The sequence below is a fragment of the Phaenicophaeus curvirostris genome, chromosome 13, assembly GCF_032191515.1.
Source record: "Phaenicophaeus curvirostris isolate KB17595 chromosome 13, BPBGC_Pcur_1.0, whole genome shotgun sequence".
Classification (NCBI taxonomy): domain Eukaryota; kingdom Metazoa; phylum Chordata; class Aves; order Cuculiformes; family Cuculidae; genus Phaenicophaeus; species Phaenicophaeus curvirostris.
Window position 1 is genome coordinate 14,620,252 of NC_091404.1, and position 27,503 is coordinate 14,647,754.

General features: G+C 40.9%; 1 protein-coding gene across 4 annotated transcripts in view; it reads left to right on the top strand.

Annotated features, from left to right (window-relative positions):
• The window catches only part of LOC138725975 (integrator complex subunit 6-like), a 41,758-nt gene that overhangs the window by 1,433 nt on the left and 12,822 nt on the right, over positions 1-27,503 (top strand). For all 4 annotated transcript variants that reach the window (XR_011338335.1, XR_011338336.1, XM_069867319.1 and 1 more), the window contains exons 3-9: positions 17,375-17,524; positions 18,987-19,076; positions 19,383-19,566; positions 20,394-20,522; positions 21,430-21,593; positions 22,645-22,797; positions 24,356-24,488. Coding sequence is in view for 2 of the 4 variants with exons in the window: in XM_069867319.1 (XP_069723420.1) it covers positions 17,375-17,524; positions 18,987-19,076; positions 19,383-19,566; positions 20,394-20,522; positions 21,430-21,593; positions 22,645-22,797; positions 24,356-24,488 (1,003 nt within the window). In the remaining 2 variants the exon portion in view is untranslated. The remainder of the gene's footprint in view (positions 1-17,374; positions 17,525-18,986; positions 19,077-19,382; positions 19,567-20,393; positions 20,523-21,429; positions 21,594-22,644; positions 22,798-24,355; positions 24,489-27,503) is intronic.

A 27,503-nucleotide genomic window follows, 5' to 3' on the forward strand; every position in this document is an offset into this window, starting at 1 on the left:
ACCTCTCACCACTTTCCCACCCTCCCACTGCTCGGGGCTCATCCGCCCACTCCCCCCATCCCAGGGCCTGGTGCCACCATGTCCGAGGCCACCCTGGGCATGGCTGTGGTGTGGGACAAGGTCACCAGTGTGGAGGGGCACTGAGGGCTGTTCTCCCCCTCCCCGAGGGGCAAGGACCGAAGCAGAAGAAGCAGCGATGTGGGGGTTCGTTTTCCTGCTGCTGCACACTGTGACCTGCACCATTCTGTGTAAGGTGCTGGTAAGTGGGAATCAAGTAGAGATCCCCATACAGGCATGTGGTGAGCTGATGTCGAGACCACCCGCCAGCCTCTCCTGTCCCTCTTTTCTTGTTCCTCAAGGCTGAGGCAAGCAGGGCCCAACTGTTTATCATCTCACCCACACCACAAGGGAAAAAAAAATCAGGGCTCCATGTCACTTAAACTCTAGCCTACAGCTTGCTGATGGAAATGTCTCACTGAATTTAAAATATTTAAATAAAGCGTGGCACAGAAAGCATCAATGCTATGGGAGTGAATGGTTGGCAATTAGGACTATATTCGCCATGACTAATAAAGTAGTTACCACAACCATTGGGCCTTAGTCCTGTACTGTGAAAGCTAAAGAGCTTTATGCAAAAATGGGTTGTTGGTCATCCCAGAGAATAAGGGAGAACCCTCTCTGGATCCCCCAGCTAAAACTTCTTGAAGAGAAATCTTAAGAGTAACTGTGCTCACTGATGCTTTCTAATCGCATCTTTGATAATGAGGAAACGTAATCATCAAGAGCTATGAATCTTGACTCCTTTCATCAGCAATGTATTTACACAGCTAAGAAGTACGGTCTGCTTTCTGAAGTGACAGAATTAATTTAGTGACTCAGTATTTATTGTTTGTCTTTCGTTTCCTCAGCAAAAGGTGCAGAAGTCATCCTGTTCTGTGAATTGGAACCATCTTTCTTGAGTAACGGAAGCCTACTATCTGTCAAAAAACCTGGGTCTTGGAGAGGAGGGTTTTTTTTTTTTTCTTAGACGTAACGCACACATCCTTTTCCCCATCCACGGCTGGATGCAAAACCCAAACCTCTGTTACGCCAGTGTTAACTGTAGATTTCTTGCGTTAGGATTTTTTCTTCCTAGTTGTGCAAAGTATTTTGCAGGTAGACCTTTCTTAAGTTTGAGAAAGAAGCCCTTCCACTGCAGTGGTAGCAAGCATACTGGTGATGTAATAAAAAAGTGGCCCTTCTGCTCGAGGTGTGTGTGGTAATGCTACAGTTTATTACCACATACGTACTCAGATTTGCTGAGGAAGATCCTTAGGTTTAATGAGCATCTGTGTACGTTCTGTGTACTAATGAGCATCTGACTGTGTTCCCAGTTATAGTAAATAGCAATTTAAGTAAATGGGACTGTGTGATACCCATCGTAGTGTTGAATCATGTTTGACACGCAGTAAATAGCCAAGGGAAAAACCAAATGTTTTGTGGGTTTTGTTATTTGTCTCCTTAAAAATGTATTTTTCTGCCTTTAGCATCCTGGACCTTAAACAATCTTAAAATATTTTTTCAAAACTTTTTAGCTTGTTTGGAAACAGGCTGCAGATCCAATAAATACATGTTTGTAATAATTATGATCACACTCCAGTACAATTACTATGTAAAGGCTTCGTGGCATACATTGGTGTGGTTAGGCTGTCACCCTCTCTTATTCGAGCAGTGGAGGCCTTACAGCAATAATGAGATTTTTCCCCTTTTTGAAGGTGTGTTCTCAAGACGTTTTCTTTGTATTTATAATGCACCTCTGCTGTGTTATTCCAGGAAAACTTTCTGTTCTAGGCCAAAATCTCTATGTCCTACAAAACATTCTTTAAAAAAAAAAAATAAATTTAGTTTCTTTCCTAATGCTGCTGTAGCGAGATACCTTATCTCTCTTTATTTAGAGAAGGAGAAAACAAACTTGACAAGTGAATGCATTTTGCAGGTCTGCTTTCCAAGTATGTGCAGTGGTGGCTGTTTTCAGTTTGTGGCTGCATTATCTCTTGTTTTCTTTATGATTTACACTAATTAAATTGTATAATAGCACAGATAACTCTTAAGGTTGCCAGCGAAGCAAGTGAGGGACATAAACTTGTTGTGGAGCTGACCACACAGAAGGTAGAAGCATTATGGGTACTTTAGCTTGAAGCAGGGGTAACTGTGAGATGAGTGCATTGCTTCTGTTTCACAGTTTGTTTACCTGTAGCCTCAAAGTGTTTTTAATCAACAGCACTTGTGAAGGACAAGAATATCTTAAGGAAAACATCACACTCATGGTGGTATTGTGCTAAGTGAAAGGATCCTCCTAGTGCACAAGTGACTTGCTAAAAGCTGTGCAAGTAAGATGATGCTTTTGGAACTGTCTTAACTGTAGAGAGTTTGAAATTATTTATGAGACCTGTGGCCCATCTCCCAGTCACTCCTGTCTTTAATAGACTGCTTGTAGCTCTCCATGCCACTCTTAAAAATGGGATTATTTAGTCTCTGAGTTTGCAGTGTATGGTTCTACAAAGAACTGTGGTGGCGTGTGTCTAAGGAGGAAACAAGGTGCTGTTCTTGGAAGGTGGGAACAGGGAGATGGGGGTGGTAGGAATCTTAGTTCCACTCCCACAGCAAAAGCCTCTGGAGCATCACCAGCTGCTTTGCTCCTGTTCGTTACGTAATGTATAGATGGTGATTTGTGACAGTAATTATGATGCAGCCATTTGCAGCTCTTGCTTTGCTCTCCAGTAAGAGACAAATATTTCATATTTTAAAAGCGTGTTACAGAATGTATTAACTTGTAGTTGTTAAAAGATGTGATCCTGTATAGGTAAATGGAAAGACGCCTGTAAGTTCTGGTAAATGTTGGGTCAGACTCTCGTTTTATGGACTGAGGGAGGAATAGTATGTTATTTCATTAAGTAAAAATGTTCAACCTGATGTTTATAATGTGCTTTTCCTCCACTGTTTTAAGATTGCAATAGTCATAGGATGCTGTCAAGTGAGTCCATTTGGGGCTAGTGGTGTGTTAGCAGCACTGAAGGAAGCGAGGCCAGTCTGACTGGGGGTATTTGATGCGCTTGGGAAGTGATGATACCTGAGGTAAAACTCCTTTGTACCCAGCAGCATGTGTCAGGTATCTCTTACAATTAAAACACTAGTGCTTAAATTTAGGTATTGAAGGAATTTACTCTCCCAAGTGTATCCAGTTCTCCTGGGTGAGAAAAATAGCCTCCCTGTCTGTCACAGTATTTGACATTTTTGGCCTTGTAGCTAAAATAGATGTGTTACCTGATTCAGTGAATATGGTGCCTAATATGTTCTTGGTTTTGAGACTTTATGTTAATGGATTGTTAGAACATTGAGCTTGCTGCATCCCACCTGTGCTTTCACCTGGTGTTGCAGTACCTCCAAGGCTTGTGTGCCGGCCCCATGTTTCCCATCTTTTTCTGCAAAACATGTCTGATTTTGAATGCCTGGGGAGGGGCGTGAAAACAGGCCAAGCATGCTACTGATGGTTCTGCAGAGCACGTTCTCGAGCTCCCACAACTGGCAGTTCAGAAACCCATGCTGGGGGTTGGTGTGCCAGTGATGGCCTTCTATGGCTTTTTCTCTGTATTTGCCCTGTGTATTTCTATTTTGAAATCGTAGAACCGTTTAGCATCCTCAGATGCTTTTTCCCTTCTGTCAATGTCTGTGTTTCTCTACACCCAAGCATGTACCGTGGGATAAATGGACAGGATCTTAAGCCATTTATTTTTTTTTCCCCAAAGTAGTGGTACTAAGGTAAAAGTATGAGGAGAAGGAAAGTCTTTTCATCCGCCTCGTTACTCAAGCATTTCCTGTTTTCCAGTGATGCAGAGAAGAGGGAGGTAGGTTTCAGCAAGATCTACCTAGATTTCTCTGTAAATGGAGCTTATACCAAAAATCTGCCTAAGAAGAGTTTTTGAAAAGGAAGGCAAGATTTAGCTCTTTGGTTGGATTTTTTTTTTCCATTCTTGTTTTTTGTTAAACCTCATATCCCGCAGTTTGTGGTCTGCTTGTGGATTTGTGCTGCAAGTGGCTACTTCAGACCCAGGAAAAAAGTTGTGGACTTATGTGAAGTTATTGATTAACTGGACTGCCCTGTTTTCCCTTGTGACTGATACCTGGCTGCTGACAGCGGTACCGCCTTTTCTCAGTGCTTCAGAAATATTAATTATGACAGGGGCACAGAAATCTGGCTTGTGTTTTACATTCTTGCGGCGCTACGTAGTTTAACCTTCATATATGATCTGGTCACAGGTCAGAGGACTGGGAGAACTTAAGTTTACTCTGCTGAAGCTGAAATTATATAGATTTTCCTCTTTCTGTTACCTGCTGTATGACCCTTGAATTCAATCAGTGACTGCATTATAAATGGGTTCCTTGAATCTGGGTGCAGAAATATGCATGTAACTGTGTGAGAAGTAGCTCAAAATCTGTAATACGGTGTATGTGAAACAATTTACTGTTTGATAAATCCAAGCTGCAAATGATGTATACAATTACTTCCACTTCTGTTGCTGTTCTCTGCTAGTCTGATGTTTCAGTGCTAAAGAGCTCTCCTGTGGAAGCAGCCCTTTGTGGTGGACTCTTGCTTTTCCTTGAAATTTTCATAGGGGATTGAGTTTAAAGACCTTTGTCTTTTGGTGTTGGATTGGGGTTCCTCAGAGGCTGGAATAGGAATTTGTAGAAGGCTCTCTTAAATGTCTGTTGTAGAGTTCTTGCAGTATGTAAATAACATGTTCATTTATGGTACTGAAATAGTACTTCAAAACTGGGAGTTTGTAAGGTCAGATTCAGGGAGACTGACTTTGCTACCTCATTTTTTTAGTGGCACAAAAGCTTTGGTCTGCATTTTTAAATTCTGCTTCCACATGGAAGCTGTGCTGGTGCAGAACATAACCACTTGCCACTGACTCTGTAAAGGGGGTGGCGAACAAATAGGCTGTGCTGCAAAAAAAAGATGTGAGATCTATTTGTCTGTTTCTGGAAGAAAGGAAATAAGAGCTCCTGACCCTGAGCTGCAGGGAGAAAGAGAAACCCAGCTGTGAAACCTGTTGGGTTTGAGGCAGACATATTCAGGAAAGCTGCCTGAGGTGATGGGAAATGCATTTGTGTGTGTTTAACTGTTGTTGAGGAAGAAAACCAGAGCAATACCTAGTAAGCTAACCTGTAGAGAATCCATGGAATAATCTTAAGTTGATTAGGCTTTACAGGAACCTTGAGACGCTGAGAACCATCAGTTTTATATGTAAAAGGTCTGGCTTTTGGCAGATGCAAGTACTGGGTGGTCTGATCTGTGCTGTGGAGAAGGATGTACGAGCAGCTGGAAATACAGTTGGTGGTTTACAAGTTGGTAGTGAGATATGCAGGCAGAATTGTTGCAAGGCAGATAGCAGCTGCAGGGGCAGGAGGGGGAAGCTGATATCAGACACACTGATACTGAAAATGCTGGCAAATCAAACGCTCTTAAGAGAATTTTAGAAAGCAGGCGTCCTTTATCAGGCCTGGGCAATGCAAGGGAGTGATCTCCATCAACTGAGTGCAGCAAGACCAAAGTTAGTTACAGAATATGTTTCCCGCTTACATGCAAATGTATAGATTTTCCCAGAAATCTTATGCATATTCTCTTACTTTTCAAGGTGTAATTCTGATGTTATTATGGAACTTCACAACAGTCAAAACTCTTGCCACTTTGGAGCTGGCTCTAGATCTCTGCTTGACCTTGCCTTTCAGATAAGAGATTCCTAACAGAGGTGATGGCAGAAGAAGAGATGTCTGTTCAGCACAGATCCGACTTCATTAAAGGTGTTGTCTTGAAAGAATGAGCTGTATCTGGGGAAAAACTGTCCAAAGAAGCCATGCTCTCAGAGGAGGAAAACACAGTATCAGAGGGACATTCTGTCTAACTTTCTAACTGTACTCTAGCTTAAATCAAAATACTCCACTTTTTTGTAATAGTAACTATGCAAAAGGCAAAGAAAAGGGAGATAATTGGGAGAGGCCTATCTTTCTCTTCACATACACTGTAAATAATATACAAACTCAGGGAGCCTACCAGACAGGCATTATTGGAAGGAGAAAAAAAACCATGCGGAATCTAGTACTTAAGAATGGGATGAAATGTTAAGTAGAATGTGCAATGTCTGTTCTTTCGGGAGGTGATGTTCTGTGTTAGCAGAGAGAGCGAGCTGTTCCTGTTTTACCACATAGGTGTTTTGAGTCAGTGAGGGCAGTATTTTTGAGTAGTCATGTCTTCCATTGCCTGTGAAGTACTAAGCACACCTGTTCGCCAGTTTTGAAATACATCTGCTGTGCTTAGTTTGGGTTTTGGAATTTGTGTTTTCAGGAGGTTGACTTTCAGTGGAAATAACTGGCAGGCTAAAGCCAAGGATCACTCTTCCTCTGTTAAACACAATGAATTTGGGAAAAGAAACAGAAGTAACTGAATTGGTTTACAAGCATTCATGCAAATTCTGATTGTCTAGTTCTTTTTGAGGACGAAATAAAATGCACTTAATACTGCTTGTGAATACCCCACCAACACTGCTTTTCTCTAACTGCCTTATCACTTAAGCGTTTGAATGAAGGATGTGTGCTCTGTCTCTGTGCGTGTAAAAAAGTCCTTGTTTTGTTTTTGTAACTATTTTCACATCAGACAAGCAAAGCCAAAGGCAGTTAAAAGGTTCTTGTTGGTGCAAGTGGTAGGTTTGTATTTTATATACTGTAGCACATGCCTCAAAGTCTAAAAATCTTTTATTAAAACCCTAGAAATTATCAGTTGACATCCTCATGGCAAGCATGCAATAAAGTGTGGTAGGACCAAATGGGTTCCAATAGAAAGCATTCTTTGGAAGACGCATTCCATTTCTTGAGAGACAACATATTGGGTAGTGTTAAACATGTTAAAATGCACTTAAACGTGCATAAGCATGCTAGTCTTACTTCTTTCTCCCTGTCCTGAGTCACTGCTGCTTGCTGTCTGCCTTTTGTTTGAGCATTGCAGTGAGGACCCTTTTGCAGGAACTGGTGTGAGGAGAAGAAAGCACCATGCTAAGGAATTTTCTGCATAATAATGTGCTGCTCCCTTTAAAAAACAAACAAACCAGTAATAATCACTGAGATTCACTTTTCTAAAAGAAGTAGGTGCGTTCAGAAGTTGAAGTCTTTTGTAAAAAATTTTAGTTCATGGAAGAAAGTGATTACATTTTTGGAAGGAATAGATTTATAATGGAAGGGTGGTTCAGAAATTAACAATGTTTTGATAGATATGATGGATTGAATTCTGCTTGGCTGTCATTTTTATGATTAGTTTTTGAAGTTAGTTAAATTTTTCAAGCTGTGCTTTCACCTGCTGCCTGCCTTACAGGAAGGGAGGGAGAGTTGTGTTGCCAGGTTAATGAAAATAATTTAACCAGTTCTGTTTCTACAGGAATTGGCAAACAAAAAGCTTGCATTTTCATCTGAAGTGGGTAACTGCTTTGTACTGTTGATGTGATGCCAGAGGCCTTGAATGGAAACCAACATCTGTTGTTTGTAGCCACTGTAGCAGTTTATTTTTTCATATTTTATTTGGTTCTTTATTTGATCTTGGATGTGTTCAAAGATGTAAGCCCTTAAGACTGCAGGATAAACTAGACAAAAGTAGATATGTTTGCTCTAAGAGGCTTAACCCATCCTCAGTGCAAAGGTCGCTTTTATTTTAAAAATAGAAGCTCAAAATGTGTAATCGGACAGTTGAGTTGGATCTCTAGCTGTATTTTTGTAGTGAGATCTGCAAGAAGGAAGGTGCTTTGTGCAGTCAGTGGTTCCTGCCACGTGTAATCTTTATTGGCTGTCTCCTCCCCTTTGGTGCCGTTAGTGTTTGAGTTTCGTGTGTGTGTTTCTAAAAAAAGTTTTCTTTTTTGTTGATGCTTGTGGAAGAAAGCCTTGGCATTATAACCTGGCTTTGCAGTTCAGCTAAAAGTATGCACAAAATACTTCTGTGATATCTGGAAAATGGACATTTATTCTTTTTAGACTTTGTGAAAACTAATACGGTGTCAAGTGCTGACTTAACTCACACTATAGCAATGGAAAAGGTAATTCAGGCTGCAGACGCTTCTACAATGTTCACCCAAGAAAGCTTGCCAGAAAGAACATGAGTTGCAGCAATAGTGCATGAATGATGTTCTGAGCTTGTGACAAGAAAAGACAAAACTTAGTGCTGTCTCCTACTGCAGAATCAAATAGAGAAATGTCATTTCTATCCCATCTTCTGGAAGATCAGTACTTCTGGAGGGGGAGAGCAGTGCAAGTCCAAGGGCCCTCTGAGAAGATTCTGGATGTCTCCAGTCTCTAGTGATGCTCTTCTTCACTTTCTGTATCTTGAATGCCTGTATCCCTGATTTTGTTTAATAACAGGCTACAAAAAATCAGTGGAAGAAAGCAGTTGCTGCTCTTCTGAATTTTAAATGTAGAATGTTAAGTGATTCACTCTTTGTGATTTAGTCCTGGAATTTTTTCTTCCTTCTTAAAGTTTATTCTTACAGTTTACCACTTAGTGTATGACTTGGGTGCTTCTACCCCCCAAAAAGCATAGCAGGTAGTAATTTAAAGGAATCTTGTGTTTTGCATTTTTCTTGCTAATTTTAGAATAGTCAGAAAATGGCTGTGTAGCAACCAACTCAGCTCTAAGTAGGTGTTCCAGGGTTAAGGTTGTAGTAAGGCGCCAAGGAAAGAGTACATTCTTGCAATACAACTCTGCTATTGTGTGCAGCAGAATCTGTGCTTGCCCATAGACTTGTGCTGACCTTGCAGTCACTCTGCAGAGTCCTGGAAATATAAAATTTCTTCTGGTGTAAGATTGGCATTTACAAGTATCTCTGAAACCTGAACTACTTCTTACCAGGTAAGAGCCTTCTTTTCTTTTAAGTAGCTCCCCCCTCTTATTATTTTCTAGCTAAAGGGCAATTTCACATTTTACCCAGTTACTGTTTCTTTGCTTGGGCTCCTATGCAAACTCTCTAGGTAGAGCAGTGCTAAATGCATTAAATATCATTCTAGGCTACAGAAACACCACTTTGGAACTCCTTAATTGTGCTTTCTGAAGATGATTGTTGACTTGGCTGTGTTTTCAGAAGTGCTTTTAACCTCTTAATAGTTTAAAAAAAATGCAAGTCTTCATAAGATGGATGTTGTTGAACAACTAATTTGACTGAAAACAAAGATCTACAGTGTGGTTAAGCTGGTGTTGTTGTGCTCTGCTTATCAGTGAGAATAATGCATTAGTATTGGTCTTCACAGCATGTTAGCGGTAGAGCTGGCAAGTTTTTAGTTAAAGGAAAAAAAAAAAGAGGCACAAATGTTGAACACAGCTTTGTGGGAAACTCTGCATCTGTCAGGGCAGAACACTGTGTCTTTAGCTGCTGCCAGGGGCCCGGTGGGTGCCCTCCTGCTGCGGGGCAGCAGCCTGCAAGCTCCGGTGACTGACATGGGTACTGTCTTTGGCTCGCCAGGTCCTCAGTGTGACAGCACATGAAGTCTGCAGGGTGCTGTGAGGCAGCAAGGGCCTCCACCTGATGAAAAGAGCTAAAGCTGAGGTTGTTACTTTTGAACTGGCTGACTCTAGAGGAAAGCCATGACTTTCTCTTTTCTAAAATACAGCACTGAGTGTAATGATGCTACCAATTCTTTTTTTGCTGCACCAGGCTTGAAGGTGAAGTCGACATTATTTGCTAGACTAGTTCTTTGAGGTTGCTCAGCTTGTGTTCCTTCAATGAGTACATGAACTTAATTGTGATCTAAAGTCTAATTATATGTTGGTTTTTTTCCCAGCAGTGTCTTGGATAGCATTTCAGACATAAATTGAGGAAACTGGTTGATTAGCTGACCCCTTCCAGATTTGCTGCGTTCTTGAGATTCAAAGTAAACTTGCAATACCTGTAGCACTTTGGTGTGCTGCAGCAGTTCTGTGATTTGCTTTTAGGAGGAGAGGGGAAGAATGCAACAATTTTCAAAATGAGGGTGAATCATGCTATGTCATCTCAGCTCTGGGCTCTAAAGCTAGAGGATTGTCAGCAGGTATTTTCGATGTGATTCCCAAAACTGTGCCATGAAGAATCCCTTGTGCTGATAGCACACACTCTATAACCTCTTAGTTGTTGCCTTTATTCCTCGTGACTTTCTCAGCCACACTGGGGTTAGGAAGGTGCCAGGAGAAGGACGGAGCTGGTTGACATTGAAGGTGTTTTTGATAGTCTGGAAGAGCAATGGCCATTAGGGGTAAATGCAGATTTTTTTTTTTTAATTGAAATGCCCATGTCTCAGCAGTTGCCCTCCCTACAGTGTTTGTTTCAGGTGCACCTATAATGGTGTTTCTAAAACGCCTGCTATGCTACTGAACAGAAGCACGCGGCCTCTTGTTTTGCTTACTGTACTAGAGCTGCAAATTGTATGATTACCTCTGTGTTCCTCTCCATTAAGCTGTTGTGTGAAATGTGGCTTGTTCTGGTTCAGCTCTGTACTGGAATACCCTAGCTTGCGGAGTGTTTCTCAGAAATGAGTGCTTTTTAACTGGATAATGTTCTTGTATTTGAATAAGAATGCTTTTTGGAGCAGGGTGATACCATGATCTCTTTGGTGTTTCTACTTTTCTTTCTTCATGTGTAGTCCTTTTATCCTTGTACAGCAAAAAGTGTGTCGAGTGTAGCTGTCAAAACAGGTGAAATATTGTTGACCAAAAAGCTAAATCTGGAGATGGATTAAAGCAGAAACAGCAGATAATGAATAAAAAAAGTAATGTAGGCTGGTTTGGGATTTTTTTTTCCTTGGCATTTTATTATCACTTGATTCCCGGCATAATTTCAGCTATCAGCATCTTTGATGTTTCTAGCAGGTGAAGGCACTGCTTCTCCATAAATGCCGACATTAACAGAAGGACCCAGTTCTCCTTTTGTAACTAGAGCTTAAGAGCTTTCTGCTAGTGTTTTTCATGGATGGTGTGCTTAAAGATTAATAGGAGTTGATCTTACAGAAATGTCTTGAATTCTTCTTGATGAAGAAGAATTTCTGTATCTTGTTTAGTGTTGAAGTCATCTGAAAAGGTGTGATTTTTTTTTTTTTTTGAGATAGCATAAAGAAATACTTCTTCCCTGTGTAATTGCCTGGCAGTAACAGTTATACAAGGTTTCCAGTTGTGTAGGCGAAAAGAATATGGGTGAGGGGAGAAGACTCTGTGTTTGTTATTGAAGTATGTCCCAGAGCTGGAGAAAAGAGAATAATTGTGGTGCCTGGGAGTGGATGGCAATGGAGGACAAGGAAGGCGACAGCTTTCTGGTAGAAATCCAGTGTCAAAATGTCTCAGCTGTGTGGGATTAAAGGAATCATCTACTCTGGTGTCTTTTTTTTTTTCCTAAAGATGTATTTTTTCCAAAGAAGTATTAAAGCAGTTCATGTTTCTCTGTTCTCTTGGAGACGTTTTATCTGTATTAAATTTCTGTGGCTATTTTTATTTGACTAGGGCTTGAGCAAGTCTTTTTCAAAAAATAAAATTTAAAAAAACCCTCCACTCTGGATATGAAGAAGCTCTTGACCACTGGATTTCAGTTTGAGTGTCCTACACAACCTGCAGAAATAATCGATGGGAAGAAACCAGTCACTTACTGTTCACAGTGCTTTAACCTTACGAGGGTAACCTGCTGCTCACTGGGTCTGATGTAAGGAGGACCAAGTGATGCTCTTGTGGACTCTTCACTGTACTTGAGTGCTCTGTGGGCTGACTGAGGAAATAGTTTAAACCTGTGAATTTACTCTTCCTTGAAATTTTCCTCAGAAGAGAACTGAGAAGCTGATTTTTTTTAGGCTGGTCCCATAGTAACTTGCGGTGCATACCTGCTTGAGTGACCAGGACTTGTTTCTGTTGTGCTTGCAGTAGGGTGATGTCTGTCTGAGTTTTAACCTGAAACTCTACTCCCACTCCAGACTTCCATGAGAAGAGCTAAAGATAGGCTCCCCTAGCTTGCTAACCAAGATGTATTTGTCTTCTTGTCTCTCCTTGCCCTAGAATCTTACTTAGTTAAGGACAGGGGAAGCAGCTGTCTGTGTTTCAAACCCTTACCTAAAGCAAGCGGAGGCTGGAAGACGGAGGCGTAAAACTAATAATACAAATGATATGTTGTGTGCTGGAGAGGCTAACGCAGCAATAGTAGTTGCACACAACTGGCTTGGTCCCATCAAACCTTCCTATTCTTCCCACATCATCCCAGCTTTGCATCAGCCCAGTAAGATCTGGTGATGTACCTGCACCTGCTCTCACTAGTCCTTCAAATCCAGGACAGCACAGCTCAAATCCAAGCTGGCTCATTATGTTCAGCACCGCCCTGATGCTAAGCGTATTGCAGGCCTGTGTGCCAGTATCATTCTGTGCTGGAGCTATGCTAATCTTGCATCTCAGAGGTGGGTGTTGTGATGCTGTCTTGTGCCAAGAACAAAAAAGAACCTATTTTGTTTTTTTTTTTTTTTTTAATAAGGACTGTTTGATACTGTGTACTGATGGGGCTGGTGTGTTGCCTAAAAGTAACTGGAGCAGGTACAGAAATGGGAGAAGAGTTTTTCTGCCAGCAAGGTACAGGTAGAACCTGAGAGCTCTGTTGTCTCAAAAATGGCATTCAGAGGTATTTGGAGGGATGTCAACGTCTGAAGTGCTTGTTAGAGTTATTCTTTCTGCCCCATTTGCACAGTGCAGACAAACATTTCTGAGGATGAAATTAGTAGGTGATGTAGGTTGTGTGATGTTGACTTATTTTAGGACTTCTAAATGTTAAATAAAAATGTACACAATGTTTATAGCATAGTCAGTACCTTCCTTCTTCTGTGCGCTATTTCTAGCCAGTATATCTCTACTGTGGGGGTAGTGTAGGCATTGACTGTGCTGTACTGACAAGCAGCATTACCCCTGTCCGTCATGGGGAAGAGAGACAGCGTGGTACTAGAACCACATCTCCTCTCCTCCTCTGCTAAGTTTTGTCATAGCAAAACCAGGGTGACCAAGATAAAGGTCTGTGTTTACTAGACTTTCTACTCTAAAGTTGGTGTAGTTGGGCCAGGGACGCTCTAGGTTACAGAGGAGGATATTCGCTGCTGCGGAACCCACTGAGAAATGCGGGAGCTGTGTTCAGGTGATTACAAGGAGTTGAAGATATTTTGGAGTTTGAGAAGTAGCTTCTGGCACTACAGAGGGTCAAAAAGAAACATCTGCTCTGTTCTCACACAGACAAGAACAGGTTTGAGCGGTGTACAGGTAACTTAAAAATTAACCATTATGATGATTTGGAAGGCAGAGTGCTGTGCTGTTTCATTGTCTTCGCCCAGTACTTGGAAATTCTGTAGCAGGAGTGGTTTCGGATTTCAACAGCTGGATTCTTTTCTCACCTTATTTTTTCCAAATGAATGTCACTGACAACCTACTGTGCCACAGGCGTGTTGTCCTGAACCAGTCTCGTTTTCCTACATTTAATAGACGCTTGAATTATTGAAAAACTTAAATACCTCAAACAAGTTGGAGTATCTGAAATGCAATTCTTCGTTCCAGGGGAACATTAGCAGAACTCAAAATCTGTATGTTTAGATAAATATGAGTGCTTTTTGGTACACAGGCAGTTGTGATTGGCATGCTAGATTGCAAATTGTTGTCTTACTTGGAAGATTATTTTTAGTAATGTTACAATTTTTGAATCAGATCTGAAAGCAATCCAGTGAACAAGAAACTCTGCAGATCTGTCCTTTGGCGTTGCCTGTAGAAACACTAAAGATGGGGACTTGCAGCCTCAAAAGCAGCAGCTGCCTGGATTTCATGGAGCTGGTGGAATCAGGAGAGACTGAATTGGACCTGTAATTCTTGTGCTTTAATGCCCAACCTTTGGTTCTGCTAAAAAATAATTGAAAGCAACTGTGCTGCCTGAAAATGTTGTGAGGTGTAAGAAAAAAAAAATCCACACCAATAAAAACAGCAAATACAAGAGTTAGGCCAGTGCAGCTGAGACTGCAGCACGTATGTGTATTAAAAACTTAGTAAATGTTCTTTGTTGTACTTTGAAGTTTCTCCTTTTTGAGTGATAAAAGGTAGTGTGGGTTTGGTTTTTTTTCCACTAAAGCTTTTTATAAGATTCTCTTTGCTGCATCTTGCAAGGGAAATCTTCTGTTGTTTCTAGGTCCTGAAGGTCTTTTTCAGCTAGCAATTCTGAGCAAGATTTTGGTTTGCTGCTCACCTCTGTTCCTGTTGTTGTCCAGTTGGCCCTAGTTCTGGTTGGTGTAAGAAGAACCTTCTCCACTGAATTTTTCACCTAGACTCTTGCCTGAATTCCAGATAATCTAGGCCTGTTTACTACCAAAATAAGCCATTTTGACCTTCTCTGCTTCTTGAAACAGCTGAAATGCTTCTCTGGCAGTATGTGAAATAAAGCAGGGTATGGATTTGTCTGAAAATTAAGTCACCATAAAAAAAAGTTACATTCCAAGCATGTTATTTTTTTCACGTGATTTGCTTGCAAAGGCCAAGGCCAGGAGCTGGAAGGAAGGTGGGATACTGCTTCCAGATTTCAGGGCTTCATAGGATGGTATCCAAAGCTGGCAGTTGTCAACACAGAAGGCTAAATGACACCGCATTTTTTGCCTGTCCCTGGCATAGGCAGACGGGGTGAGGTTTTTGCTTACAGTGCTTTGGTTTTTTTCTCCAGCAATCTCTGAAAGTCTTTTGGGATATGCATTCAGGCTAAAATTATTTGTTCATGTAAATTACCAAAGCAGAAGCTGGTAACATAGTGGCAAGATAAAGGCTGCTCTGATTGCTTTTAATAAATTCTGAGCATAAACATGACTAAGTGGGAATGCAGTAAATTGCTCTCACTGTTAGAATTGGTTCATAAACAAATAAAATGATTAATGATACTTCTGACCTCATAATTACTGACCTGAAGAGGACAAATAGTTTTTGTAGGATGAGTTTGTGTTTGGTCTTCTTAGGTTTGTCGGGTTTGGGTCGGCTGTTTTGATTCATGGGGGTTTTTTGGTCATTAGTGCTTCTGCTGGCAAGTGGAAGCAGTGCTACTTAAAAGCAGTGTGGTTTTTGTTTTTTTTCCAATTGGCATTAATGGCAGTATTTTGAATTTATGGAGGATTATCGTTAAATCACTTTAAAGTGCATTGTTGAGCTTATTATGTATGTGCTCTGTGTTACTTTCTTGACTCTTATTCTGTCTTGCCCTAAGAACTATTCTACTATATATATGGAGAGGAGAACACACAGAGTTCTTTGGAGCTTGAGTCCTGAAATAAATATTTAATTATATAGATTGACTAGAGCCTTTCTGGGAAAAACCATCTCACAGAAGACTACTTTCTAGCCATTGATATTGGTGGTTTTGATTCAAGAAGCTTGCTTAGACAATAACCTAGAGAGTGTGGTACACTGGGTTTGGAATTAGGAAGTCTTGCATTTGCTGCCCTTGTTCTCTTAATGAGAAGTTCTTCACTATTACTCTGTTTATTTAAGAGGCACAGCTCTGCTCAGCTTTATCTTTAAGGATCCTGCGGGAGGCTGTGAGACGAAAACGAGCCTTCTAAGAAGGCAAACCAGTGGTGCTGAGCTGCTCCTTGTGCCCTCAGCGTACTCTGTTAAGGCAGCCTGTTCTGCGGGCGGTTGACAACGCATTGCAGTTTTCTCTCTGTCTCCCTTGCACCAATCTAAAGCTTGAAGAACTGTTTCAAGGAGCTAAACTTGACCAAAACCTGGGTTTTTTTTGAAATTCCTAATGTTAATTACTCATTCTAAAAGAAGGCCACTTAGCTTAGGCAGGAGAGGTCAGCAGAAATATGAAACATCTACTCCATTCTTGTGTTTGTTTGTGACTGTAAGCTTGTCTGTGACCATCTACAGAGCCCAGAGGGCATACGAGAGATAGGTGGTGGGATGTAGCTGTTTCAACAGTGCAGGAACATCCTGACCTTTCAGGTTCTTGCACAGCTTGGTGTAGTCAGCAGGTGGTTGATGCTGAGCACACTGCACTGGAGAGGAGAGAACCTTTTGTAGCTGCCCCAGCAAAAGTCAGACTGTCTGAAATGAGTCTCTCCTTAGCTGCCTAACTAGGATTTCTGCTGGAACATGGGAACATCCCCAGTCCCAGCTGATGGTGACCTTGGGTGAATATAACTGCTTCCTTACTGCAAGAGTGGTTTGGGGAGTAAGATGTGATGGCAGGGCTGATAATTGTGTGAATATCTGGGGTTTTCAAGCTTTGCTTGTTTTAGGTGAGGCAGCTTAAATCCTGCATAATTGCCTGTGAGCTAATGGTTTCCAGAGTCACTTTGAGCTGTGTAGCATAGCACTTTTTAAGAGAAGGGAATGTGAATCATAGCTGATGCTGATATGCATTACCACTGCATCTGTTAGGTCCAGAAGGCTTGGTTGGACTGGTCAGTCCTCATCTCTTTTTGCTGTCCTTTGCTGACAAAGTCTGCGGAGCATTCAATAACAGCTTTATTCATGACCTCTGAAATTTCAGGCTGTGATACTGAAGCTCTGTAGCATTGATTTGGTTCTGTCTTATAAGTTGTGTTTGCAGCTGCTCCATAGAAAGTTCTGTGCTCACAAGTAGGAGCAGAAGAGAGTAGTTAGAGGACTGGCAGTCGGAATACCAAGGCAGGAGGAAGGCAGGGGGTTTCTGCTAAATTGATGTGCTTGCTGTGTCCTGCTTAGGGGAATTGTAGGAAGGGGAAGATGTGATTGGGGAGAAAAGAGGGCAGTTACTGTTACTTATTTATCTTTCTTCTTTTTAACTGCCACTGTTAGATTTGTACCTCCTGCATTAGTACATGTTGCAAATTCATTCTTGCCTCCATAAATCGGAGCTAGGAGGAAAGAAAGGATGTGAGGGGGATGGGTCTGTGTCTGGAGAAACAGCAATATTATGCTGCTTGTATCTTTGTTTTATTGTTGCTGTTACTTTGGCAGCTGCATTTCTGATTTCCAAATCTGACAGTTTCTTCTAATAAAATAGTCAGATGCTTAATCCAAATACTTCTATTGCCTCTACAGCAGGTTTCATGGGCAAGAGCTGGGTATTTGCAAATTTCTTCAAATGCTTGATGGTGCCTGTGTTTTGCGAGACTTCCATTGTAGGCTTAACTATGTTTCACACCAAGTAGTATATACATAGATTAGGTGTGTGTAGCATGTAAATAATGCAGCATATCCGTAATCAGGAATATCATCTAATACTTGGTTGGAAGTCAGATAAAAGACAACATGTAATTGCAGTTTGTTGCAAAAATAATTTAAAACCTTCTTTGTTTTATGTAATAGGCTGGATGGAAGGAAAACCACGCAACGTTTATGAATGAACTGAAAAACCTTCAGGCTTCAGGACTAACAACCCTTGGTCAGGCACTCAGGTCATCGTTTGACTTGTTAAATCTCAATAGATTAGTGTCTGGAATAGACAACTATGGACAGGTAACAAATCTTCTGTCTTTTATTTTTCTGTGTTTTTTTTAAATTATAATGGTGGAGGGAATTTGGTGGTTCTCATTTGGTTTTGCTGTTGATCTTGTTTTTAAATATTGGATAGCTGTGTGTGTTAAAATTTGAGCTGAACTTTTTTTTCCTCCTTTTTATTACATCAACTGAACATACCCTGGAATATACTAGCACTCTTTTTCCTTGTTGAACTGCAAAGAAAGCAGTAATACAAATGACTCTGACTGTAGATACACAGTTGCTGTCTAGGAGTATGTACGATGGAAGGCAGCAAATCTGCTTTGCTCTTTTATGTTCTCTGTAGTTCATGTCTTGACTTCCCTCTCTCACACTTGAAGAGTCCATTTGAATGGACTTTTTTTTCCTCTGCTGTTGTCATGAAGTTCTGAGCTGTCTGTCTTATTTTCTACTTGTGTGAGCTAGAGGAGTTTTGTACTGTTACTAGAGGAAAGAGAAAGTCATCCTAAATCTTTAGCAAGTGTGTATGAGTGCACAGAGCAGCAGCTCTGGCATTGTTCTGAACAGCTCCACAACTGTTGAAAGAAAATTACAGGATTATTTTGAAAGAGCACTCATCTTGCCATTCCTTTTACAATGACAAAAATCATAGAATCATAGAATGGTTTGAGTCAGAAGGGACTTTAAAGCCCATCGGGTTCCAACACCCCTGCCGTGGGCAGGGAGACCTCCCACAGACCAGGCTGCTCCAAGCCCCATCCAACCTGCCCTTGGACACCTCCAGGGATGGGGCAGCCACTACTTCTCTGGGCAACCTGTGCTGGGGCCTCACCACCCTCACAGTATAAACGTTTCTTCCTAAGATCTCATCTCAATCTCCCTTTTTTCAGCTCAAAACTGTTCCCCCTCATCCTTATCCCTGTGCTCTCTGCTAAAGACCCCCTCCCCAGCTTTACTGTAGACCCCCTTTCAGTACTGGAGGCTGCTCTAAGGTCTCCCAGGAGTCTTTTCTCCAGGCTAAACAAGCCTAGCTCTCTCAGCCTGTCCTCGTATGGGAGGTGCTCCAGTTCTCAGATCATCTTTGTGGTCTTCTCTGGACTCACTCCAGCAGATCCGTGTGATTGGAGAAGGGCAGGATTCTTTAAAGCCAGCAAAGGAGCAGAGCAGAGGAGGGTTGCTTGGGAGCTCACAGTGAGGAAAGTGGGCTGGAAGTGAGCAGAGAAAGGTTTGGAAGAGGAAAGGTTGGTTGGGAAGGAGGCTGCAAGCTGGCCAAGCAGGGGGAGTTACGCTGCAGGGTGTGAGGGACAGAGAGCTTGTAGGAGAGCTCAGTGTACAGGTTGGGCATCTCCCCTGCCTCTCCTTCCTGAAGAGTCTGTATCCTTCAATCCCAACATTCCAATCATAGTATCTATCCCACCATATATAAGCCTATAATTGAGTGTTAAGGTTGCTCTTAGCATTCCTGTGCTTTTGTCTCTAGGGAAGGAATCCATTCTTCTTGGAACCATCTATTTTGATTACCATCACAGATGGAAACAAACTGACAAACACGGCTGGAGTTCAAGAGGAGGTAAACATGCATTAAGTTCTTTCAAGTTACAGTCTTGCAAGTTGGCACTATGCTGAAGTTAATATTAATTGTTTTTTCCTGCTAATGGTACTTCTGCTTCATCAGCCTTCTTATAATACTGAAAAGAAGCTAGCGATGCTGTCATAGCCCAGCCCCTGGATTCACAGGTCGTGTGGGTTTTCAGACTATTAACTTCAGATAAATTAGTGGGATAGGAGAGAAATGGGGTCCTTTACAGAGTAATGAGTAAATTTGAGTGTTGATTTGTCAAGTACTTGAAAATATTCTTAAATCTTTCTTTACCAGCTTCATCTTCCTTTGAATTCTCCCTTGCCTGGAAGTGAGCTAACCAAAGAACCATTTCGTTGGGATCAAAGGCTGTTTGCTCTAGTGCTGCGTTTGCCAGGAGCTGCATCTGCTGAACCAGAGCAGCTTGGGAGTGTGCCTACTGATGAATCTGCTATCACACAGATGTGCGAAGTTACAGGAGGTAATTGGGTGTTACTTTGCTTTGATTCACGTTTGGTATTTGCCTTAAACTATTTCTTTTTCTCTGCTTCAACTTCTCTTACTGTTTTTTCCATCTGAATTACTCTGTGTCCATGTGAATCTGGGTGTTGTTTTTTGAGCTTGGTTAGTAGTAGCAGAAGAGAAACTTAAAATAAAACGATATTCCTGTTTTAGATCTTCTAGATGCAGGAGAATTTTCTTAATGCACCAGTAGAAGGGACTGGAAAATTTCTTAGATTGTCCTTCCAGAAGTTGGCTTTGCTCAGTCATGAGATATATTATTTAAATCTTGAATTGAGTGGGACAGGTATTATTGAGATGTTAATTCTGCTGCAGGGCTAATAAGCTAAATTTAATCTTAAAAGAATTAATTCTGGAGCCTGTTCCTTGAGGTGTTCATCAGAATTTTTTTGAATTGGTGCTTGAAGACAATGTGTGGGAGGGGGAAGTTTGGGATTTTATAGGTATAAAGTTGGTAAGGTTTGGGTTGACAAAAGCAGGTAGGTTGCATAGACTTGTGAAACCAGGTGTTCTTAAGGATGTTTATGAACTTGGACCAGCCTGATTTAGTCCTAAAGTCCTCTTTTACCAATGAGTAAAAGCTCAGCTGGTTGGTGGGTTCATCCCCCTTGCTTGTATTGCATTTGAAAAGTGGTTTGCCTTTTACATGAACTTGTACAGAGTGTGTTGCTGTTTGGATAGAACCCCAGATCTTAGCAATGTGACTGATGCAATAAAACATCTTCTTTAATTAAGATTACTCAAAACTTGCTTTTGTATTTTCCCGGTGTGATTTCTCTTGCATAGGTCGTTCTTACTGCGTTCGGACCCAAAGAATGTTGAATCAGTGTTTGGAATCTCTAGTTCAAAAAGTCCAAAGTGGAGTTGTTATTAACTTCGAAAAGTCAGGACCAGATCCAGCTCCTGTTGGAGAAGGTATGGTAACTGTTTTGTTTTGTTCTTCCCCCCCATGCTGGAGAAGAAACGTTTTGTGTGCGTGCAAATGTCCCAGAGTGTCTGATGTCCCTCCTACCAGCTTTTCACCATAGTATACAAGATGCATCAAATGGTCATTGCATTCTAAAAAAGCAATTTAACTGTCAGGCTTATGTGCTTTGGCAAGAGCCACTATCTCTGAGTGCTCCAAATTGTGATGGATGGACTGTTCTTTTTTGTGTAGTTTTATTTTTTTGTTTAGTCTTTGTTATATTTTTTCAAGAGTTAGCTTGATCTTTTGTAAGTTAAATGCTGCCATGCGTTTGCATGTGGTCTTGTGGAGATCTACCTGCTTGCCAGCTCTCCTGTCACTCCTTTCTCACCTCTTTCTGGAGGACTGAGAGAAGTGCATGTTTGCAGGAAGTAGTAAAGTTTGAATTGTAGTGTTGTGCAAACTTACTTTTAAAAAAGTTAAATCCAGGACCAGTGTATTTGCACACTTAAACATCTCCAAAGTAGTTTCAGTGCTCAATTTTCTGGATGTTTTAATTCTGATAATTGATTGCAGTACTAATAACAGTAGGCTTCCTGTTGCCTTTTGAATCCATGTCAAAGCACCAAGCTTAAGAAAAAACCTGTTCTGTAATGTGTGAGCTTGCCTCGCAGCACTCATTGTCTGAAGGCTATGGCACAGGAGCAGAGGGTACACGTTATTGTTTTTCAGATGATGCTGTTCTACTTTTTGATGTATTATCTTACCAGCCACTGATGTAAAACATCTATTATGTCTCTGAAACAACTGTAATGAAATGCTATTGCTTGCTAATGCAGAATTTTTGCCGGGACACAACTATGTGCAGCTTTTTTATTTTCTTTTTCTTTTTTTTTTCCTCTTCTTTTATTTTAGATGGACTTGTTGATTCGTCCAGGCCCATCAATTCATTTGCTTCTCAACCGTGGCATAGTTGTCATAAACTCATTTATGTACGGCCTAACCCTAAAACTGGTGTTCCTGTTGGGCATTGGCCGATCCCAGAATCTTTTTGGCCTGATCAGAATTCACCAACACTGGTAAGTAAAATAAGCACTGAAAAAAAGATTCTACACCTAACGAAACAGACTGAAAATGACTAATAAAGGTATTCTTTCACTTTGTTTACTAATATGATCTGACTTTGCTTTAGAAGGGTAATTAAAACTATTTTAAGGCAGAATGGTATAATCCAAGGTAGATATCACAATATATTGTGATGTTTTTTACATCTGGAAGGTTTACGTCAGTGTATGAGGTTAGTTAATTCGGTAAATAGTTTTTAAAAGGTTATAAAATTTAACTATGAATTACTTCACATACCACAAATCATATTGAACCTGAAATTTTATTCAATTCTTTATAAAATGCATTTATATGAAAAGAGAGTATTTGTTTTTCATAGAAAAACAGCCTTGTTTTGTCTGTTAGTGTTATCTCATTTATGGACTCCTTTCATTAGCAGGAGGAATTAAAATTGAAATAGCAGAATTACACTGTTCAGAAAATGACGGGAAACCAGCATTCATTTCTGATTTTTTTTTTTTTCTTACTGAAATTATCATGCATTTGACATGACTTCCTAGCCTTTCTAAACATCCATCTTGTTAGGTGTGTTCTGTTCCTGTACTTTGCAAGCGTTCAAGGTACTGCCCCTCGCACCATGATTCAAGAGGGAAAATAATCAGACTTAACAGGGAATATCTTGCTATATCCTTTGCAGAGGGAGCAGTTTCACATCTAATTCTGTGAACATCAAGCTGGGAAGCAGAGTTGAAGGTTTTTCTTTAAACCTGTCTGTGACGCTACAGGTGGATCAGCATGGAGGCTTTTAAATATCAAGAGAAATAGTTGAATATTAACTGTGTTTTTCTCTTGGTCTGTACGTCTGGGTGTGGCTTTAAGTTAGAGAATTACTTAATCTGTTCTGGGAGCTTGTATCTTTTTCCCTTTTAAAGGCAATAGTAGAAATGGAGAGTTTAAGCTCATAGGATGGTAAAATACACGTTTGAATCTTTTTAGGAAAATTGATTTACTGTAAATTTACTGTAAATGCCAGGCAATTGATATGGTTTTTCCCCTTCTTTTCAGCCTCCGCGCACAGCGCACCCTGTTGTGAGATTCTCCTGTGTTGATTGTGAGCCGATGGTGATAGACAAGCTTCCTTTCGACAAGTATGAGCTTGAACCTTCACCCTTAACACAGTACATCTTGGAACGAAAGTCTCCCCATACCTGCTGGCAGGTATTTGCCTTTTATTAATTCTAGGAACATAATGGGTGTCTGAAGGTACTTCAGTCTTTGTAAACCCAGAGAATTGGGGTCTGGTTGCAGGCTCTGCTGTTTATGAGAGGAAAACATGTCAAGGTTTCAGTTACCTCCTTCCTAACAGAATTATCGGGAGTCAGAATGAATGTCCCCTCATCAGGCTTTGTAATCTCATTTCATTGTGTTTCTGGGTCCATCTCGTTTTGCTAAGAAGCGTGTCCCACAGGTTCCATTTTTTGGCTAAATTGAAATTCTCTGTAGGCTTCCATTTGCTTACACAGAAAACCTAGCACTACTTTCCATCATGTTACCTAGTCAACAGCTGCAAGTAATTTCCACAAGATGTTGAAGCTGCTAATGGGAATTGAATGGAAGCTGTTGGTCTTATTGACCAGACTGGCCTTGAAGAGGTCAAAGTTGTGTTGCTGAAATCCTTTGTTGTGTGCTCCTTGTTTTTGAATGAGTGACTTATTTCTGCATCCTCTATAAAATAAGGTTTGCAGTTCCCTTCTCAGTGGTGCTCTTAAGAACAGCTCAACGTACAATCAGATTTTGCTTAGTATGGTGCTTTAGCTGGAGGGATGGGTTTGGATGTGTCTCTGATTATTTCTGTTTACCTAATAAACGTTACAACTTAACTGAAAATATAACTCGCACATTCAGAAGACAAACTGAAGTTACTTTAATAAACTAAGTTCATAAATGTCCTTTCGGCATTCCTGGGTACGTTAGTTGAAGTTACTAAAATTCTGTTTTTCTAGAACCATGTTGTTTGTTCTCCCTGCTGCATACCAGACCCTTACAAACTAGAGAAATAGGCTCACTGTCATGGAAACCATGTAACAAACCCTGTTCCTTACGCTTTGAAAATACACAGGAAAAACACTTCCTTTTTACTGCAAGGTTTACTTTTTTTTAGGAAAGCTATTTTTGGTTAGATGTGGGTAATTTTGACTGTGCCGGTAAGAATGTTACCATCTTTATCCTGTTGAAATAATTGTTTGCATGTATTGCTTTCTGAAGTTAATACCCCCATACATACTTATACTTCGAGGAAGAAACCGAATACATGTTAAGGATGTTGGCACTTGGCATAATTAAAAGACGTTTCTTGAGTATTTGGGGTTTTTTTTGATTAATTTCTGTTCTTAAAAAGTGTTAGGTTTTTTTTATCAGTGTTTTAAATTTTAGTCTTACTATTTTGAGTCAGGAGACTAATTGCAAATAGATGGGTTTTTAACGTACCTTCAACAGAAGTCCCCAACCTATTTTAAATAATTTAAAGAAACTTCAAAGTGGTTTCAGTAAATCTCTAAAGATTATGCTGCGAAGAGCATTTCCAAACTAAGTGTTGCATGTCTGTTTTGTGACTGGAGAATGTAAGTGCATGCTCATCCTGCTGTGTGCCACCGCAAACTTGGCTGCTATCGATAATTTCCTGTCTTAATGCAATTGGATTTGGGTTTAATTTTTAAATGCCCCATGCTCAATATTTTTTGTATTCTAATGAGCGATGTTTCTTATTCTTTACCAGGTATTTGTGAGCAGCAGTGGAAAATACAGCGAACTTGGCTATCCGTTTGGGTATTTAAAAGCAAGCACTACTTTAACCTGTGTAAACCTCTTTGTGATGCCTTACAACTATCCTGTTTTACTTCCGTTGTTAGGTAGGTAATACATTTACATTGGACTGCGAACACAGCTACTTCAGAGCAAAAGAAAAACAATAATGGTTGGTGTTCTGCCTTAGTCTGAGACATTATAAAATAATGGAGAACAGAGAGTAGAGAATGTTGCAAACTCTTTGAACATAATTTGGGAGGAGAGGATTTTCATACCCCCTCTCCCTTTTTTTCTCTCCAGCAGAGGAGGAGAGCTACCTGCTTCCAGTGCATGTTTGATGCTGTTCACCTCCTAGACACATAGCCTCTTCCTTAACCTGGAGTAAGCTTCAACCTCCATTCTTTTCCCTCATTTAGGGTATGGTGTATCCAGGTTTTGCAGTTGCTCTTGTAGCAGCTAATTTTTTACTGGAAGATCAGATGCAGTGTTGGTCATGGGTGTTGGGAAGAGGGAGTTCCCTGATGCAGTTTAGAGCAGTGAGAAGGAATTGAGTAGTGAAACAGTCTACATATCTTCCCTGCCCAAAGGACTGGTGTTTGTTTTTTTTTTTTCACTCCCACAGTGACATTACTTTCTACAGGAAAGGTGGTATGAAAAGATGCTGTGTGAATAACTGCCACAATAGCTGTGGCTAATAGGGTTCTGGCACAATGGGTGATGGCAGAGAAAAGAGTTTGCTGGGTGCTACTAACCTCTTTAGTTTCAGATGCTATAAGGCTTTTTTGTTCTGGTTTTTGTTGGTGTTTAGTGATACAGAATAACAGTGGAGATCAAGAGAATTAACATTGACTCTTACTGCCTTACACAGGAGTTTCCCATTCATTTCTTGAAAAAAAACAGAGCAGTTCAGGAATGCCTTTTCATAATCCTGGTCATGACCAAAAAAAGAAATTTATGCTCGCTGGTATTCTGAATGTGTCTCATACAGCCATCCGTGTAGTCTAATAATTGTCCCAAAGCGTACAAGTAGGATACTCCTAGACCAAATGAGAATTTCTGTGATTTTATGGCACTGTTGAATTGCTGCAGGAGATCCACCAGCTGAAAACCATCACTGATGCTAAATGAATTCCCCTATTCATTTTGATGTTGACATTTGCAGTTCTGCTCTGTCTTCCCTAGCAGCTCTTGTCTTCCCTTCCCTGCTTTTTTTGCAGGGGTGTAAAGCTCTTTCCTACTCTTTGGAAAAAGGCATTTTTCAGTACATGTAGTGCTGTTCTGGAGTTTACTCACCTGGTATCCCATGTCTAAAATTTCTGAAGGCTGTTGACAAGAAAATGCAGAGCTTCCATGTTGCCTGGGTCATAAAGCGGATGTTTTCTCTAGAATGCAAATACTGTACATTCAATATTGTTAACGCAAACACATACATGAAGCCTTTAGATCTCATTCCAGGGCTTTGTTTATCCTTGCTCTCTAAGGTAGGATCAAGTTCTGTGGAATATACATAAGATACAAAAGCAGATCTGTCCTCTTTTCTACTGAGCAGTACAGAAGATGATTAAGATGATAAGCAGCATACCTGTTAAATTATTTGTAGATGTTTTAACAAATCGTGATTCCCTGTTTCTATGGGTAGGGAGGCGTTGTTTGCTTTTCAACCCTCCACCTGTCTCTCTTAATGCACATCAAGAGTGGATACTTACGGTTCAGCAGAGGACTGATGTGTCTGTGTAAAGCCACATTACTCTCACCCAGATTAAAAAGGATGGGAGAACTTCCAAGCCCAGGAGAAATCTGGTCTGCTCAAACACTACTTACCCATATTGGTGCATCAGCAAGGTTCTAGTTGGCTGCTGCCCTACTGGTAGAATATTGTGCTTGAGGACTGGGACTTATTTCGGGATAGTGCCGTGGATAATCTCTCTCTCCCTTCCTTACAGTGACTCTTTCAGACAAAGACAAAACCACTTTATAACTGGATTGCGTGTAATGTCTTACCAAGTGGCTTGCGTGCGTTCAGCCTTAGAACAGACAGCAAGATGCTTAAGAACCTTTTTCTTACTTTTTTGTGTTCCTCCTGCATTCCAGAGCAGGGCAAACTTTAATTCTGCTTTGTGAAAATAATGTAAGAGCCAGCCCAAAAAGGCAGGTGAGGTGGGCCTGTATGAGGGAGCTTGCGGAGGAGACGAGCAAACTGAAATGAGTTGTTGTGGTCTGTGACAAAAGGTGGTGAATTGCACCATGTCCTGTTGTGGTGATTAGTATCTTGGTTCCTACAAGAGTGGATTTGGGAATGCTATACCCTCTCGCTTGTAACTTAATGGGTCTGCTTTTAGAGTCAGAAGCTTTGTAAGGAAAAGAGCCAATTAATGAGACTTTGTAAAGCAGTGAGGCTGCACGGTCTGTGTGTTAACCTGACCCATGTGCCATGGTAAATTGCTTAGACAAAAATTGTGATCTCTAGATCTTCCACGGAGGTAAGAGAGCCCGTGTGGGATGTCCTGCTGCAACTGAGCAGCTGCTGTTTGATCTCAGAGGAAGGACTGGAGAGGCATCATGACTGTCTTGGGCTGGCCGTTTGCTCTGAGAACTGAGAAGCTGGTGTGCAGTTCTTGTCTTCTTTTTGTGCAGTGCAAGGCAGAACGTCTGAATGCAGAACTTTTCACAGTCAGATGCTGACATACTTTCATGCTGGATATTTTTGGCCTGTGGATTACAGAAATTTCCCATGGAAGCATCACTGCCTTTATCTGATCCTAGCAAAGCTATTGTGCTTCAGATAGCCTTCTGTTTAGAAACAACTGTATGGCTAAATTCCAAAAGTAGAAGTCAGTCGAGGGGTTAGAGGGCTTAGTGAAGAGCTGCTGCAGTGTTCCTGCCTTGCCTAAGATGTTTCTGTGGCTGATCTTAGCTGCCTTGGTGGGAGGCAGGCAGTGCTGCGCAATAGGAGTTGTTATTCAGTAGGAGTGTCAGCAGGAACAACTGTGATGAAAATGTCATGAGAAGGTGGTTAATATCCTTTCTCTGTGGGTCTAAATATGCAGAAGGATGAGCATTCAGAAAATGTCTGCCCGTGAAGGACTGCATCACAGTTTCCTTTGGTGCATTTACAGCAT